General features: G+C 52.7%; 1 protein-coding gene across 4 annotated transcripts; it reads left to right on the top strand.

Annotated features, from left to right (window-relative positions):
- The first annotated feature begins 303 nt into the window (after window positions 1-303).
- Window positions 304-17,627, top strand: DBNL (drebrin like). Of its 4 annotated transcripts, none has more exons than XM_004090963.3 (13): window positions 304-474; window positions 5,824-5,879; window positions 7,664-7,776; window positions 8,704-8,778; window positions 12,632-12,778; window positions 13,658-13,735; window positions 14,005-14,156; window positions 14,308-14,356; window positions 14,778-14,859; window positions 15,275-15,370; window positions 15,464-15,579; window positions 15,965-16,070; window positions 16,692-17,627. In XM_004090963.3, the coding sequence occupies exons 1-13, from the start codon at window positions 392-394 to the stop codon at window positions 16,829-16,831; spliced, it is 1,293 nt and encodes a 430-aa protein (XP_004091011.2). In that variant the 5' UTR covers window positions 304-391; the 3' UTR covers window positions 16,832-17,627. The 4 variants fall into 4 exon arrangements, with proteins under 4 accessions (XP_004091011.2, XP_030652011.1, XP_012352222.2 ...); XM_030796151.1 differs by having other exon boundaries at window positions 14,754-14,859; XM_012496768.2 differs by having other exon boundaries at window positions 14,305-14,356.
- Window positions 17,628-18,212: the final 585 nt, after the last annotated feature.

The raw sequence follows: 18,212 nt of genomic DNA, 5'->3' as shown, positions 1-18,212 counted from the left end.
ACATAACAAGATTTAGAAAAGAATGAGCAAGGTGCTTTGAGAGCAGCTAGCGGGGGCTGGACTGGGTCCCCGCGGCCAGGCTTCCAAGTCGAGCTGGCTTTTGGGTGGGACTAGAAGACGGGCTAGTCTGCGCCCCAGGATCCCTCCCTGAGGACAAACAAAAGGCCAGGTCCTCCCTTCTCCCGCTTGTCCTTCGGCATTCGCGGGACCCGGATGCTAGACCAGCTGGCCGGACGGCTCGCTAGGACCCGCGGGTGCAGCTGGCCCCTGCCATTTCCGCTTCCTGCCGTGGGGCGGGGCTTCCGGTTGTCGGAGGCGAGGCTTGTCGGCTGTCAAAGGGGAGGCCCGGCCCGGAAGCTACAGCAGCGGCGCGGAGACTGCGGGGCGGGCCATGGCGGCGAACCTGAGCCGGAACGGGCCAGCGCTGCAGGAGGCCTACGTGCGGGTGGTCACCGAGAAGTCCCCGATCGACTGGTGGGCGGCGAGATGGGCCAGGGTCGGGCCAGGGGCTGCCTCAGGGGTGGGTCTGTCTGGGGAGAGCCGGGGACTCGGGAGGAGCGGGAGCGCGAGCGCGGAGTGGCGCCCAGGCAAGTGGCCTAGGGCTTACCTGTCTGCCCTTCCACACCGCAGCAGAATTGCTGTCTCACCCTCGTGACCCCTTGCCCCGCCGATTGTGGACAGGTTAAACCCGGCTTGGGGGGACCCAGTGAGTCCCCGCCCCTCCCCCTGCCGCTCGCCACCCACTGTGGGCTCCGCGGGCTTCCATGTTGGATCCTCGGCCTGGTCGTGCTTGCTAGCTTCGCCAGGTTCTTCTTTCCAGTCCTGGGACTTCTCTGGAGAAGGGGGTCCTGCACAGCCCTCTCTGAGAAGGCGGAAGCCACGCCCGTTTTTTTGCAAACGCTGTGTTCAGGGATGGGCATTTGAGAGCGGCCTGGCAGCCGGGCTGTGAATGTAAGCCCTGCCCTGGGGGCTTCAGACGAGCAGCTCGGGGATCTGGGTTCTTGGCTCTCTGTGAACGTGGACTTGAGAACTTTCGTTTCTCCAAAAAGTGTACTCTTTCCTGTGCCTGACCCATGGGAAGATGTACGAAAGTAGGATGCTCGCTATCTATTTGGGAAAAGGTCCCATTTTCCCCTCCAACACCCAAGATATCCTCACTTTCCCCTTTGCTTAAATTGTTTTCACTGACTAGTTTGAGAAATCCCAGTTCTGGGAAATATGCTGAGTATGGTGGGCTAAGGTGACCAACTTTGGGGAATAGAAACTGGGCCTTGGAGGCTGAGTCGTGGTGGGGCTACCCTGTGGTCAGCACTGAGGCCCTCCCAACTGTCTTCCTCTTGTGTGGGGGCCATCTCCACTTGTGTAAGTGCTTTCTCATCTCCTCTGCTCTCCCTAGTGCCCAGCACAGAGCGGCTTTTATGCAATGTACTGTTGTGATCCTGAGGATGTTATGGCTTTGCCTTTTCCTCAGCCCTCGGCCATTAGGGGAAGAGCTTTAGAACACCAGTTGCTTGGTTCTGTGGGGTCTCTGTAGACTCTCCTGTCAGGTCTCGGTGCCCTGGATGGCACTTATGCCAAACAGCACATCTTCTTTTTGGGAGGCATCTAAAGAAGGATGTCTCGTCACTTCCTTGGTAGGGTTTTCTGTCTGCTTTATAATCCCTCAGATTTACCCACATGTCAGTCAGTGTTATTTTTCTCAGGAGAGTTTCTAGATGTCAGCCCCTTGTTTTGCCTGTCTCCTATTCCTGTTCGTGTTTCTCTTAGACCTCTCCTGTTACTTAAAACCCAGTCAATAGTATCTCTGCAATGAGTGTCCCATTTTCATGTCCACATCATACCACTTGGCTTTAGAACCCAGAAGAATCTTTGCCCCTCTCCAGCCCTGCCCAATTAAAGATTTTGCTTCTTAACATGTTCTTGATCACTCTGTTTACCCTGGCAGACTTACCTAGGAGCTTCCTGGCACTCCTGATCTAGCTCCCTTCCAGGTCTCTCTTCATCATCAGTCTTCTCAGGAACCATCACTGGTTTGGGATGATGCCTCCCAGCCCACCTGGCAGTTTGGGCTTCCCTCTTCAGACCTCCTATGTTCCTAGCCTTTCCTTGGGCTGCTTACCAGAGCTGTCCGCTACCACTCCTGGCCTGGTGCTTACCCACCCCATCTACTCTCTGTTCCTCATGAGGGTTGTGGAGCCTCCTCTTTCCCCTTATGAAGTCAGAACCCACCCATCTCACTGGACTCATCTGCCCAGACAGCCATGCCATGCTCCCTGCCTACCTCCAGGCTCTTGCAGCACTACAGGTTGTATCACTCAGCAGCATAACCCACTGACCTCCACCCTCATCGTCACAGCCATTAAGGTAGTTACTCAGCAGATACTGTGTGGCAGATTCCTGCACACTGCGGAAAAATATCTGGACCATGTCACTTCCGTGTCTATAACTCTACAGTGGCTTCCTGTTGCATGTTGAATAAAGCCTAGACTCCTTGCCCTGCTGATGCCCTGCATGACCCAGAACCTACCACCCCTTTCATTTACCACACTGTGGCCACACCTGTTTGTCACCACTCTGGCCGTCTTTCTCTTCCTCAAACTTACAAGCTGGTTCCTCTTCAGAGTCCTTGCTCTGCTGCTTCCTCTGCATGGAGCACACTTTTTCCACATCGTCCCAGGTGGCTCCCCAGCCTTCACTTTTTGGCCCCGAGGTTGCCTTCTCAGAGAGGCCTTCCTTGATTCCTAGCTCCTTGTTTGTAGGCACTTTTTCCCATCTTTCTGTTTGACTTCCTTCAGACAGATGCCAGACACAAAATATGCTGGAAATCCTTATGGGTTTTCTTGTCACCTTTATCTCTTACTAGAAGGGGTGAGGTGGGCTCTTTCTCTGTCCTTGGTGCCTGAGGCACAGTTGTTATGTGTGGCAGATGCTTAGATGAAGGATGGACCGAGAGTCATACAGAAAAAGTGGTAGAGATCTCAGAGGAAGAAGAGGTGGTCTCTAGTTTGGTGGGTCATAAGAGGTTTCACACACACAGTGCTGGCATTGGGGAGGGCAGATAGAGTGGGGAGCAGCCATGACATCAGCTCTCCATCTTGGATCTGTCTCCCGCCCCTGCTTACTCCATATCTTGGCATCTAATAGTACATTAGTGTTAAGTGTGTGTTTTTTCTCCCATTAGAAAATAAGTTTCATGGGCAGGACCTTTTAGGGATTGTTCATAGCTGCATTCCTGTAACTAGTAAGCAGTAGGCTCTCAGTACTTATTTTCAAAGGCATGATTGAATTATAAGGTGCTTGACACTCCATATTCCTTGCTGTTCAAAGGCCAGTGCACCACGTTTTTTCATGTTGATTTGAAACTTCCTTCACCCTTCTTTCAAAAGGCCTCTGAACTGGGAATGAGCCTCTGCGCTGGGAACATTCTTAAAGGTGGCCTGGGGTAGAGAAGGATCAAGTCAGAGAGATAGGTGGCAGGCATTGAGCTTGGCTCTTACTATATTAGCTGCTGAGTCCCTTCTTTTTTTTTTTTTTTTTTTTTTTTTGAGACAGAGTCTTGCTCTGTCGCCCAGGCTAGAATGAAGTGGCATGATCTCGGCTCACTGCAACCTCTGCCTCCCGGGTTCAAGTGATTTTCCTGCCTCAGCGTCCCAAGTAGCTGGGATTACAGGCACCCACCACCACACCCGGCTAATTTTGTATTTTTAGTAGAGACGGGGTTTCCCATGTTGGCCAGGCTGGTCTCAAACTCCTAACCTCAGGTGATCCGCCCGCCTCGGCCTCCCAAAGTGCTGGGATTGCAGGCGTGAGCCATCGCAGCTGGCTGAGTCCCTTCTTGCAAGAGCTGGGTTGAGCTGCCATCTTCTGTTACCTGCTGCTTGTGCCAGCTTGCTATCTTCTGGCAGCCAGGGCTTTGTGGCCATCAAGAGTAATGGGCTTCTTTCCTCCAGGGAGTTCCCCCAGCTCATGCTGGCAGTGTGCCACCTCCCAAATCTTTCTCTTGTTTCTCTGTGTTCTTTTCTCTAGTTCCTTTTCTCTGAGTGTTTCTCATTCAGTGTTTCTGTCCTGTATTTTGTCTCCCCTCCTGGTAAGCAGTGCCTTTTCCCGGAGGCCTGTCTCCTCCCTACCAACCAGATCCACTGGGCCTGGGTCTAACTTCTTCCATTTTTCTCAGGCATAAGCATCTCTGCCCAGTGGCATTGGCAAAGCCCTGGAGAAGCCAAGTTGAAGCTGATTTGGTTCCTGTCCGACTGTTTATCCCTGGAGCTTCCGTCTGGCCTGCCTCAGCAGGCCTGTGCTTTAGAGCCTGGGGAGATGACACACACTGGACTGGGTTTTGCCTTTGACTTACAGTCCAGTGGGTCAGTGCCTCCAACCCATGTCCAGCAGCCCTGCTGGGGATGTTGAGTTGCTGCAAGGTTCATGCTATTAGCAAGCCAGAATGAATCTTTACCAGAGTTTTGTTTTTGTTTTTAAGAGTTGGGGTTTCACTCTGTTGTTTGGGCTGGAGTACAATGGCATCATCATGGCTCACTGCAGCCTCAACCTCCCAGGCTTAAGTAATCCTCCCACCTCAGCCTCCCGAGTAGTTGGGACTACAGGCATGTGCCACCACGCCTGGCTGATTTTTGTATTTTTGGTAGAGACAGGGTCCCACCATGTTGCCCAGGCTGGTCTCAAACTCCTGGGCTCAAGCGACCCTCCTGCCTCAGCCTCCCAAAGTCCTGGGATTATAGGCATGAGCCACCACACCTGGCCCAGAGTTCTTTTCTTTTTTTTGAGACAGAGTCTCACTCTGTTGCCCAGGCTGGAGTGCAGTGGCACGATCCTGGCTCACTGCAAGTCCCGCCTCCCAGGTTCACGCCATTCTCCTGCCTCAACCTCCTGAGTAGCTGGGACTATGGGCGCCTGCCACCATGCCCGGCTGATTTTTTGTATTTTTAGTAGATGGGATTTCACTGTGTTAGCCAGAATGGTCTCAATCTCCTGACCTCATGATCCGCATCCGCCCGCCTCGGCCTCCCAGAGTGCTGGGATCACAGGCGTGAGCCACTGCGCCCGGCCCAAAGTTCTTATGAATAATTAATCTTACAGGAAAAGAAAGCCGTGGCCCCATGTCACTTCTGGAGAGATAAGGCTCTGCTAGATAGAAAACTTGCTCATGGGTACCTGTCCGTGAGGGGCTTGGCAGGTTCATGGTTTTAACTGTGTGATTTCATGTTGTGTCATTCCCTTGTGGTTTCTGATAAACACAACCTGTAGTAGTCTGTGTTTACCAAAAAGTCTCAAGCCTGGAAGGACCTGCTGCCCTACCTACCAGGCTTCACTGGAGCCAGGGCAGATGTGCACAGGAGTGGTGGGCAGCCTTCCAAGGGGCCCAGTGCGTGTATTTCTCCGACTTCTCCTTTTGGGTGCTCTGGGTTCAGGAACATGTAGATATGTTTTGTCTCTTCAAATCCGTATACCTGGTGGCCAGGTGAGTATTTGACACACGAATGTATAGCAGTCGTTGGGAAATTCCACAGCTCATGTTTTCCTCATAGTAGATGTGTGCTCCCATCTCCATGGCTTTGTCCCTCACAACTCCCACCCCATGTTAAGTCAGGCCAGTGTCCTCCCAGCTGCAGAGCTGAGAAGGCTGCACAGTTGCCTACTGAGAACCTGCCTAGCGGGTCAGAGCAAAGTGAGAACGGGCCCGTGCCCACCCACAGTGTTACTGTCGGCCCAAGCTCTTTAGGATATAGTGGGAAGTCATGGTGGGTGCGGTGAGGAGAGATGGAACCCAAGGTGCTGGCTACAGAGCTCACTTGTGTTTCGTTTCAGGGCTCTCTTTACCTATGAAGGCAACAGCAATGACATCCGCGTGGCTGGCACAGGGGGTGAGTATGACTCCAAATGGACTCGGGGACACCAGGAGGTAGGAGGGTGACGTGTGCAAAGGAGAAAGGATTGTGATATCAGCAGTCCATCTCAGCTGGCATTTCAGCTATTGCACAGAAAGAAGGGGACTCTATCACACAGGTGGCCTCTGCCAGTGGCTCAACACCTTCCTCCACTGAGGGTGGGAAATGGGCCGGACCTGCCTCCTGCAGACCCATCCTATATTAACTCCGTTGGGGGTTCCCTGGCCCCTTAATCAGGACATGAGCCAACAACGGGCAGGACGGGGGGTCAGCGCACTCAGCCGTCTTGGTCCACTGAGCCACATGGGGCTTCCAGTGCTCACTGGCCACTTCTGGCAGGCCTTAGGTTTCAGATATGTGTAAGTGAAAACATTCCTCCTTGGCTCTCCATCCCTCTGGGTGCAGGGGAGTGCTTTCTCTTTGTCTACTTGGGGAGAGCTGAGAGGGAAACAGGCCTCTCCAGCTTGTGGGCAGCTTGTGTAGGGAGCTGCGGCGGGAAGCTCACCAGTCCCAGAACTGGTGCTGGTGGAAAGAAAGTCCACAGACATACCCTCTTCTCCCTTTGTCCTGCCCTGGTCTTGTGCCGAGTGCTTGCAGGGGCCCCATCCTCACTGGAAGAGGCAGTATCACTGCAGATAGTCACGGGGGAGGCTCTGGGGGTCTCTACAGGAAGGACAGGCTCTTGGCCAGCACAGAGCAGAGGTTCTCAGGGTAGTCTTGGTCAGAGTGTGACCTGTGGGCCCCCCAGCTGACACCCCTGACTGCTCCTCCTCCAGAACTTGCCTGACCCGTCCCTCTGTCCTGAGCTGGACATGGCTTCATTGTTCAGTGAGCACTCGGAGTGTGTTCTCCACGGTTTGATGTCTGTTGTTGGTAGAAAGCCCCTTCCTTTCACAACCTTTTTGGGAGGTGTCCCCTTTCTAGAAGGATTGCCATTGAACAGTAGACATGTGGTGTGACAGGTGGCTGGGAGTTGCAGGGATCAACAACTTGAGAGTCTCCTGTCATCATCCCCAGTGGCACAGGACAGGGCTCTGCCACAAACGCAACAATTTGCTGTCCCCAGCTTGGGGCTCATGACCGCCTCCACTCATATGGAGCCCTGTAGCTGAAATACCTGATCAGCTCTTCCTCCTTATAACCTGGAAAAGCTTGTGGGGGCTAAGCCTCAGTGTCAGGGAGAATCGTTTAGAGCTGCCCACTCCTGCGCTCCCCCTGTCCCCATCACCCTCTCTTCTGGAGTCTGAGGGCTGAGCCAGTTATGCCACTGCAGGATGTTCAATCTGGTCTGGCTGTCTGGGCGGCCCTGGAGCTTGAGCAGACACAGATGCAGGCAGTGGTGACTCTACAGGCCCTGCTATTCGGGCCCCTTTGCAAGGTTGCGGCAACAATAAAATTTTGACGTAGACATCCTCCATTTGGAAGTCTGGTGGCTGGTTTGCTGTGGAAATGACCCTGTTTTTATTTCCAGAATTACCTCTGGGTTTAGAGAAGTGGTTTTTAAACGAGTGTGGGTAAAAAAAATTACCTGAGGTACTTGTCAGAATCGCAGACTCCTAGGTCCCACCCAGCTCTCATCAATCAGTTTAGTGAGGGTGGTTCCCAGGACTCTGATTTTAAACATACCCCTAGAAAGATTCTGATACAGGTAGAGGTGAGAAGCCCTGGTTTAGAGGCAGCCCGGCCTCCCTTCCTGGTGGGACCAGGGCCAGTAGGGAATGTCAGGGCCACCCCTGACCTTCATTGTGACTCTGCTGCAGAGGGTGGCCTGGAGGAGATGGTGGAGGAGCTCAACAGTGGGAAGGTGATGTACGCCTTCTGCAGAGTGAAGGACCCCAACTCCGGACTGCCCAAATTTGTCCTCATCAACTGGGTATGTGGAGCCCGTTTCATCTAGGTGTGACCCAGGAAACCCCATTGTCTTCTTTCCTGTTTTGACTTGACTTCAGGAACAAAGTGTTTTACTGGCATGACTTAGAAGTAGATCAATAGAACAGCTCTGAGCTGGTGAATGAGCAGAATAGTTGACAGATTCATTGTGGCCCAAAGAATAACTGTGGCTTTGCTCTGCAGAATTCACCCTCCAAGCCTAGAGTTCTTCCTGCAAAATGGATTAAAAGCAGTCACAGGGAGTCCTTGCTCCGTGCTCTTGAGGGTGGTTGTTCTGATGGAGTAGGGAGCCTGAGGGAGTGTTTAGGAGCCTGGGAGTACAGGGACAGGGCCTTCTTGATCCCTTGGTGGGGATCAAGAAAACTCTTGAAGGCTGGGTGCTGTGGCTCACACCTGTCATCCTAGAACTTTGGGAGGCCGAGGTGGGTGGATTGCCTGAGCTCAGGAGTTTGAGACCAGCCTGGGCAACATGGTGAAACCCCGTCTCTACTAAAATACAAAAAATTAGCTGGGCATGGCAGCATGCACCTGTAGTGCCAGCTACTCGGGAGGCTGAGGCAGGAGAATTGCTTGAACCCAGGAGGCAGAAGTTTCAGTGAGCCAAGATTGCGCCACTGTACTCCAGCCTGGGCCACAGAGCAAGAGTCCATCTCCAAAAAAAAAGAAAAAAAGAAAATTCATGAAATGCCCCCACAGCGAAAGCTGGTAGCCATCCTGCCCAGGGAGCGTCCATGAGCCCCTTGGAGGCATGGGAACTTACCTCACCCATGTGATGCAGTCAGAAGAATAGGTTCTGCTTTGGGGGTTGCAGTTTTCTCTTTTCTGGGACACAGGGTAGATGTCAGGTCCCCAGGGGAGGGAAGTGGCTTTGGGGGAGGCCTGGGTCAATCTGGGCATACTTGTGTTGCAGACAGGCGAGGGCGTGAATGACGTGCGGAAGGGAGCCTGCGCCAGCCATGTCAGCACCATGGCCAACTTCCTGAAGGTAAGGCCAGGCGAGGCCCGCTTCACTGGGAACAGGCCTCACAGGCTTGAGGTCTCCCAGGTTCCTGGGTGCGAGCAAGTGGGAATCAGAACTGGAGTTGGGAGTGTGCTCATAGCTAATGCTCTCTGCCTGCCCTTCAGGGCATGACCAGAGGCTGCTTCACTCTGGGTCAGTGAGTGCATGGGAGGTCAGGATGTTGCCAGGGCCACCTACGGGCCTGCCTCAGTGGGGCAGGATAAAGGACCATGCCGGAGCTGGTGCTGTGAGAAGGGTGGGCCCTGGTTCTGTTTTGTTTTATGATCCCTCTAAACAGCTTAGTAATAGCGTCAGGATTTGGAGGAAGGGGAGAGTGCCCACCATCTTAGCACGCACATGCCCTTTTGATGCATTCCTTTCCAGCCCCCTCTACGTGGATTTATGTCAGTCCTATAATGGAACCTTTTTAAATTTTAAAAACTATTTGTAACAAAAGCATTTGTTGGTCACTTGTCAGGTAACTTTTTGCATTTCTCTGGTTGCATTTCTCTGGCAAAGGAGACTCAGAATTTTGATTTCTCGTTCTGCCAACATTTCTTCAGCTATACCTCAGTTTCCATCTAGGAGCTGATAAGAGAATTCCCAGCTTTTCGAGTATACAGGTTTGAGTATCCTTTATTTGAAATGTTTAGGACCAGAAATGTTTTGGATTTCTTCAGATTTGGGAATATTTGCAGTTCAGCATCCAAAATCCGAAATTCTCCAGAATCTGAAATCTGAAATTTTTTTTTTTTTTTTTTTTTTTGAGACAGAGTCTCGCTCTGTTGCCCAGGATGGAGTACAGTGGCGCGATCTCGGCTCGCTGCAAGCTCTGCCTCCCGGGTTCACACCATTCTCCTGCCTCAGCCTCCCGATTAGCTGGGACTACAGGTGCCCGCCACCACGCCCAGCTAACTTTTTGTATTTTTAGTAGAGACAGGGTTTCACCATGTTAGCCAGGATGGTCTCGATCTCCTGACCTCATGATCTGCCCACCTTGGCCTCCCAAAGTGCTAGGATTTCAGGCATGAGCCACCACGCCCGGCCCAGAATCTGAGATTTTTTGAGTGCTGACATAATGCTTAAAGGAAGTGTTCATTGGAGCAGTTCGGATTTTGGAATTTTAGGTTAGGGATGCTTAACCTGTATAGTAACAGTGAATGAGGTCATGGGTCTGGCTTCTCATGAAGAAATCATTGGCTTACTTTTTGTAGAAAACATGCATGGCATTCTTTTATCAGAGTTTTTGTTGTTGTTGTTTTGTTTTTTGTTTGTTTGTTTTGAGACAGAGTCTCAGTCTGTCACCCAGGCTGGAATGCAGTGGCATGATCTCGGCTCACTGCAACCTCTGCCTCCCAGGTTCAAGTGATTTTCCTGCCTCAGCCTCCTGAGTAGTTGGGATTACAGGTGCCTGCCATCATGCCCGGCTAAGTTTTGTATTTTTAGTAGAGATGGGTTTCCCCATGTTGGCCAGGCTGGTCTGGAATCCCTGACCTCAAGTTATCTGCCCTCCTCAGCTTCCCAAAGTGCTGGGATTACAGGCGAGAGCCACCGTGCCCGGCCCAGAGTTTATATATAATAGTTGATATATAATAGTTGTACATATTTTTTGCATACATGTCATATTTTGATACCTGTATACAATGTATACGATGAATCAGGGTAATTAGCACGTTCATCACCTCAAACATTTATCTGTTCTTTGTGTTGGGAACATTACAGTTTTTCTCTTCTAGCTAATTTGAAATACACAAAATTATTGTTAACTATAATTTCCCTTCTGTACTACTGAATACTAGAATTTATTCCTTCTATTTAACTGTACTTTTGTACCTGTTAAGCAACTTCTCTTCATTTTCTCTCCCCCATGCCCTTCCCAACTCCTGGTAACCACCATTCTACTCTCTCCCTCCATGATACCCACTTTTTTAGCTCCCACATGAGTGAGAACATGTAACACTTGTCTTCTGTGCCTGGCTTATTTCCCTTAACATTATGACCTCCAATTCCATCCATGTTGCTGCAAATGACAGGATGTCATTCTGTTTTATGGCTGAATAATATTCCCTCATGTTTATATACTACATTTTCTTTACCCTTTCATCCATTGATGGACGTTTTGGTTGATTCCGTATCTTGGCTATTGTTAATAGTGCTGAACTTCAGAGTTGGATATATCCCCAGCAGTTGGATTGCTAGATCATATGGTAGTTCTGCTTTTAGTAGGACAAATACTGTTTTAAAAACCATACTGTTGTCTGGGCGTGATGGCTCAAGCCTGTAATCCCAGCACTTTGGGAGACCAAGGTGGGCAGATTATCTGAGGTCAGGAGTTCGAGACCAGCCTGGCCAACATGGTGAAACCCCGTCTCTACTAAAAAAATACAACAATTAGCCAGGTGTGGTGGCAGGCACCTGTAATCCCAGCTACTCAGGAGGCTGAGGCAGAGAATCTCTTGAACCTGGGAGGTGGAGGTTGCAGTGAGCCGAGATTGTGCCCCTGCACTCCAGCCTGGGCAACAGAGTAAGACTCTGTCTCAAAAAAAACCCCAAAAAACCATACTATTTTTATAATGGCTGTACTACTTTACATTCCTACCAACAGTGTATAAGAATTTCCCTTTCTCCACATCCTTGCTAGCATTTATTTTTTATGTTTTTTATAGTAGCCATTCTAACTGTGGTGAGATGATAGCTCATTATGGTTTTGGTTTGCATTTCCCTGATGATGGTTAGTGATGTTGAGCATTTTCTCATATGTAGTTAGCCATGTGTATATCATCTTTCGAGAAATATCTGTTAAGGTCTTTTGCCCATTTTAAAATCAGATTATTATTTTTTTGCTATTGAGTTGTTTGAGTTCCTTATATATTCTGGTCGCTAATTCCTTGTCAGATGGATAGTTTGAAGATATTTTCTCCCATTCTGTAGGTTATCTGTTTACTTTGTTGATTGTTTCATTTGCTGTGCAGAAGCCTTTTAGCTTGATTTAGTCCAACTGGTTGATTTTTGCTTTTGTTGCCTGGGCTTTTGAGGTCTTAACCCAAAAAAAATCTTTGCCCAGACCAGTGTCCAGGGGCATCTCTCCAATGTTTTATTTGAGTAGTTCATAGTTTCAGGTCTTACATTTAAGTCTTTTTTAATCCATTTTGAATTTTTTTTTAATATGGTGAAAGATGAAGATTTAGTTTCATTCTTCTGCATATGGATATCCAATTTTCCTAGCCCTGTTTATGAAAGAGACCATCCTTTCCCCAGTGTATGTTCCTGTCACCTTTGTTAAAAATGAGTTGGCTATAAGTGTGTGTGGGTGCTCTGTTAGTTTCCATTGTTCTATGTGTCTGTGTTTATGCCAGTACCATGCTGTTTTGCTTACTATAGTTTTGTAGTTTAATTTGAAATCAGGTGGCGTGAAGCCTCCAGCTTTGTACTTTTTGCTTCAAATTGCTTTAGCTATTCAGGGTCTTTTGTGGCTTCCGGATGGCATTTAAAACTAGTTTTCATTGATTAGAAGGAAGGCCTTTGATGCAAATCATGCCTGGGCTGTCTACTGATATACAGCAGGGAACAGCTACAGAAGGAACCACTGGATAGCACAGTGGAGGGCAAGGGTCTCACATGAACTGGGACAAGAATGAGGGGTTTGCTCCAAGTTGGTTTGTTTGAGCCCTTGAGGGGAACTCGTGCCTCAGTTTTCAGCAGCCAGACAGGTGCCTTCTGGTTTCCTGATTCCAGTCCTGTGTGGTGTAGTAGTGGCCCGTGCTGTGTGGACTGACAGGAGTTTGGCCCATCTCCTGGGCTTGCAAAGCCCTTCTTTCAAGTGCTGCTCCTGCTGCAGGGGGCCCACGTGACCATCAACGCACGGGCCGAGGAGGATGTGGAGCCTGAGTGCATCATGGAGAAGGTGGCCAAGGCTTCAGGTGCCAACTACAGCTTTCACAAGGAGAGTGGCCGCTTCCAGGACGCGGGACCCCAGGCCCCAGTGGTGAGTGCTGCCTGCCCATCGCCAGCCCTTTTGTTACTCAGGGCCTGAGGGCAGGGGGCCAGGAATATGCACTTCCCAGCACCCGGGCTGGCTGGGCCCATGCCTGCTTAGTTTCTGCAGATGGTAACCCCTGAGCTGTGGTGATTGTCCACTGACCAGATGAGCAGGAATAGCCCTCTGACCTTGCCTAGGAGTTGGACTAGCTGTTCTGGAGCCTTCCTCTGGAGCCCAGCCTCTGTGGTCAGAATGGAGGCTCTGCAGGATGCATGGCTATGATAGTCTGGCTGCCCTCAAGGTCATGGCACTGGCACATCCTGGGCTGCCCCTGGAGGTAGCCGCTATGGAGGAACTAAAGGAGGCATCAAGGCGGAGCCTGAAACCAGAGCAGGCCCCTTGGAGTCACAGGAGATACCTGTGGGCCCGTGGCCCCAGTGCTGTGTGGAGCTGATGGCTGGGAGCTGTGTCCGCATATGTGCGGTTGGACGTGATTCCTTGGATGCTCTTCTGCTAGTCAGCTGTCTGAGTGCCCCTGGTCAGAAGCCTGCCTCAGAACTGCCCAATGTCTAGGAGTTTGCAGGTGGGGTATGGGGGCCTTTCTTGCCCTGGCCCCCATCCATGAGGGCCAGAGACCACCAGAGACCCCTCTAGTGTTGTCTGGGATTGAGCATCCACCTTGGGGCAGTGTCCTGGGCTTCTTTCAGGTCATCTTGGTGTGTGTCTCCTTGAGGGTCACTGGGCAGTGCTCTGCTGCCTCTGCTGGGTCCAGTCCTAGCAGCACTCACCTGTGCTGTCACAAGTTTAGCGTATTCTCTCCTCTGGTGCCTGTGGGCCTGGCCTTCCACCTGGGTCCAGGTCTGTAATGAGTGCTGTCCCCTACAGGGCTCTGTGTACCAGAAGACCAATGCTGTGTCTGAGATTAAAAGGGTTGGTAAAGACAGCTTCTGGGCCAAAGCAGAGGTGAGTGCTGCCCCGGGGCGTGCTGGGCACGTGGGAGTGTTCTGCTTGCTGTAGCTCAGCTTTCCTCACAAGCGAGCTCGTGCAGCATCCACTCTCCTTGGTGCCCATTACAGATGGTCACACTGAGGCTCGGGTAGGTTAAGCCACAAGGCTAATGAGCGACTGGCTCTGGTGCCTGCCTTTGGCCATGTGCCTAAAACCCAGTCCTGGGCAGGGGATTAGGCTGAAGTGTCAGCACAGGGCTGAGCGGGCAGTGGCTCTCCCTGCAGAAGGAGGAGGAGAACCGTCGGCTGGAGGAAAAGCGGCGGGCTGAGGAGGCGCAGCGGCAGCTGGAGCAGGAGCGCCGGGAGCGTGAGCTGCGTGAGGCTGCACGCCGGGAGCAGCGCTATCAGGAGCAGGGTGGCGAGGCCAGCCCCCAGAGGTGAGCCAGAGGTAGAAGCTGGCCTGGGGGACCCACCCTGAGGCATTGCTGGGCACCCGCTCCATCCCATGGAGGTGAGGAGGACTAAGGGGTGTGGCATGAGAAGCTGTGGCTGTGCCTCAGCTGTGCCCCACCCGGCCCTTCCCAGCAGGACGTGGGAGCAGCAGCAAGAAGTGGTTTCAAGGAACCGAGATGAGCAGGTAAGATGGGGGTGCTCTACTTGTTTGGACCTGTCCTGGCCACACACAGAAGTCCCTGATCTCGGTTTGAGGGCCCAGCCCAGACCTGGGCAGAGGCTGCCCTGCAGTCAGCTGGGGCAGGTTGGAATCTGGGCACCTCAAGAGGTGGCAGTATAGAAGAAAGCCAAAGGCGGAAGCTTCGGGCTTGGACCACACCTAGTCCTGGGGGACGCCCTGTGAGCCCCTCGGCTTCTGTGTTTTACTTCCTTTTTTAAAGTTACTTTTTATTTTTAAATGACTTCTCACCTGAGAACATGTTTTGCCTCCTGGCCCCACACTCACCTTTGAGGGGCTACTGGGCCAACAGCTGGAGGGGCTGTGATCTGGGGAGAGGTGGTGAAAGTTTTGCCCACTGCAGGGGTCAACATGTGCTTCCCTCCAGGAGTCTGCCGTGCATCCAAGGGAGATTTTCAAGCAGAAAGAGAGGGCCATGTCCACCACCTCCATCTCCAGTCCTCAGCCTGGTGAGATCTCCCTTTGGGCGTGGCCATAAGGCAGCAGCAGGCTGACGGGGAGCCTGGGGTCCTATGTGGGCTCCCCCAAGGCTAGTGACAGATGTTATCGGTGACAGGGGTGAGTGAGGAGAAGGGACACCTGGGGCCGTTGACCTCATCAGTGACCACACTGGTCACCAGTTTGGCCTCCAAAAGATATTGGGCTGCGCTGTCTACCAGGTCACCACATAGCACATGGCCCTGAGGTCTCTGTTCCTGCACTAGCCAGAGCAAACCCCATGAGACTGCCTCAAGCACACGAGGGTGGAGGGTTCTGTGGGGTGCGTGTGTGTGTGTGTGTGTGTGTGTGTGCGCGTGCGCACGCGTGCACGTGCACAGCAGGTGGTGTTTCTGAAGTGATGTATATATTTACCTGGGTTTGCAGGCAAGCTGAGGAGCCCCTTCCTGCAGAAGCAGCTCACCCAACCAGAGACCCACTTTGGCAGAGAGCCAGCTGCTGCCATCTCAAGGCCCAGGGCAGGCAAGGCACTTGTCACCCCATGGGGACCCTGGGGGACAGCAGTGGAGAAGGGGGATGTGTGGGAGTGAGAACCTGCTGTGTTCCCTGGTGCAGATCTCCCTGCTGAGGAGCCGGTGCCCAGCACTCCTCCATGTCTGGTGCAGGCAGAAGAGGAGGCTGTGTATGAGGAACCCCCAGAGCAGGAGACCTTCTACGAGGAGCCCCCACTGGTGGGTTCCTACAGTGGGGCTGGGGCCAGGAAGGGGCTGCATACTCAGGAACACTTATCACGGGCCATCTGAGTTTTCTGGGGGCATGTAACAGGTTTTAAAGCACATGCATTTTTGGAGCAGCCCTGTGTTATAAATTGTCAGGGCAAGCCCCACTCTATAGGAGGTGCTGGGTGGGAAGAGGACCTTGCAGTCTCTGGCTGAGGGATTTGTGCACTGTCCTGCGGCTTCTGTACTCTGGTAGGGCGGGGACAGCAGCAGCCAACGAGCCTGTAGACTGCTTGCCCTCTGCATACTCCCAGCTTGACCTGAGCCATGTGGGACAGAGCAGTGATTGGGTGTTAAGGGCTGAGTCTGGGGTAACACCTTTGTCATCCCTGGGCAGGTGCAGCAGCAAGGTGCCAGCTCTGAGCACATTGACCACCACATTCAGGGCCAGGGGCTCAGTGGGCAAGGGCTCTGTGCCCGTGCCCTGTATGACTACCAGGCAGGTAAGGTGCCCCAGCCTGGCTGGCACAGACCACAGGGTCCTGAGGTTAGGAGACAAGAGGGTCTGGGGTTTTATGGGAAGATGGCACCAGGGGGTATCAGTAAGAGAAGACAGGAGGGTGGGCGGTGCGTTTAGGGGTAGAAGCACCTCTGGAGTGGGGGCAACTGTGGCACTGGAGTGTCCTGCACAGCCCAGGCCTCCCCATGTGTTCCTCGTAGCTATTTGCTGGCCACCGATGTGAATCCCAATTGCCATCCTTGTCACAGAACATGGGGTCTGAGCAGGGAGGTAGGCCAGGCCTGGATGCTGGTTCACCAGGCGTCCCTAGGTGGAGGCCGTGGAGAATGCGGTGGAAGCTCCCCACAGAGCAGGCTGGTGTCTACTCTAGCCTTTTTCGGGAATGCTCTGTAGGAGGGTATGCCCTGGGGGTGTGGTCACTGGAGCAGCATTGGGACAGGGTGCATTGTTGGCCAAGGCTTAGCAGGGTGGCAGGGATATTTCTGAGGAGGAACCAGAGCTTCAGCAAGCTGTGCTGCAGCAGGGTGGGGCTGCTGTGGGCTGCCCGAGCAGGTGGGATGTGGGAGGGACCCCTGATATGCATCTGGGCTCGTCCTCTTTGCAGCTGACGACACAGAGATCTCCTTTGACCCTGAGAACCTCATCACAGGCATCGAGGTGATCGACGAAGGCTGGTGGCGTGGCTATGGGCCCGATGGCCATTTTGGCATGTTCCCTGCCAACTACGTGGAGCTCATTGAGTGAGGCTGAGGGCACATCTTGCCCTTCCCCTCTCAGACATGGCTTCCTTATTGCTGGAAGAGGAGGCCTGGGAGTTGACATTCGGCACTCTTCCAGGAATGGGACCCCCAGTGAGGATGAGGCCTCAGGGCTCCCTCCAGCTTGGCAGACTCAGCCTGTCACCCCAAATGCAGCAATGGCCTGGTGATTCCCACACATCCTGCATCCCGCTGACCCTCCCAGACAGCTTGGCTCTTGCCAAGACAGGATACTGAGCCAAGCGCTGCCTGTGGCCAAGCCCTGAGTGGCCACTGCCAAGCTGCGGGGAAGGGTCCTGAGCAGGGGCATCTGGGAGGCTCCAGCTGCCTTCTGCATTTATTTGCCTTTTTTCTTTTTCTCTTGCTTCTAAGGGGTGGTGGCCACCACTGTTTAGAATGACCCTTGGGAACAGTGAACATAGAGAATTGTTTTTAGCAGAGTTTGTGACCAAAGTCAGAGTGGATCATGGTGGTTTGGCAGCAGGGAAGTTGTCTTGTTGGAGCCTACTCTGTGCTCCCCACTCCATTTCTCTGTCCCTCTGCCTGGGCTATGGGAAGTGGGGATGCGGATGGCCAAGCTCCCACCCTGGGTATTCGAAAACAGCAGACACAACATGTTCCTCCACGAGGCTCACTCGATGCCTGCAGGCCCCAGTGCGTGCCTCAACTGATTCCGACTTCAGGAAAAGTAACACAGAGTGGCCTTGGCCTGTTGTCTTCCCCTATTTTCTGTCCCAGCTCATCCATGTCTCTGAAGAACAAATATGCTTTTGGACCACAAATTCCCAGTTTGGTCTACACAGGCTCGCAGCTCTGACCTGCCCTGCTGTAGCCTGAATGCTCCCATGTGGGAATAGCACCCCGCCACCTGCTCGGTGTCTGCCTCTGCTCTGTGTCTGGGATGAGCACCCTCACCCTGAGACTGCGGCTGATGATGATCAGCCACCAGGAAGAGGCTAAATGTTAAGATGGGACTGAAATTGGAGCCTTCCTGCGTTCCATTTCCTCTGGGAGAGGCCAAGGGCTGCCCTGCTCCCAGCTTCAGGGAGCCTCTGTCTACATGGGATGGCCCACTGTGTGGCGTGAGGTACCTGGCACCCACCGAGCATCCAGGGAATTAGGTCCCTCCTCCTGTGCCCCAGAGCTGCTAGGCAGACATGGTTGACTCGAGGCGTCACCTGCTAGTGCCTGGGGTGAAGGCTGCATGGAGCCCAACCTTGCTCCTGGCCTTCCTGTGCTCAGGCCTCTCCCCTTTTCTCCAGGGCTTCCTGGTGCCTCTCCTATGAAGAGGGAACTTCCCCTCCACTCCCATGGAAGACCCAGGTTTGGGCTGTTGCCAGCTTTGAGGCCCTCTGTGGGCTTGCCTG

This window comes from Nomascus leucogenys, chromosome 17 (genome assembly GCF_006542625.1).
Source record: "Nomascus leucogenys isolate Asia chromosome 17, Asia_NLE_v1, whole genome shotgun sequence".
NCBI lineage: Eukaryota > Metazoa > Chordata > Mammalia > Primates > Hylobatidae > Nomascus > Nomascus leucogenys.
The sequence above is the reverse complement of the archived record's forward strand: the minus strand, read 5'-3'. Positions and strand labels throughout refer to the sequence as shown.

Excerpts from the sequence above, each read along its gene's own strand:
- DBNL (XM_004090964.3), top strand. The coding sequence starts at position 392 with ATGGCGGCGAACCTGAGCCGGAACGGGCCAGCGCTGCAGGAGGCCTAC. Across the intron at positions 14,357-14,753 it reads CAAGGAACCGAGATGAGCAG|GGGTCAACATGTGCTTCCCT; the intron begins GTAAGATGGGGG and ends TGCCCACTGCAG. Across the intron at positions 16,071-16,691 it reads CCTGTATGACTACCAGGCAG|CTGACGACACAGAGATCTCC; the intron begins GTAAGGTGCCCC and ends TCCTCTTTGCAG.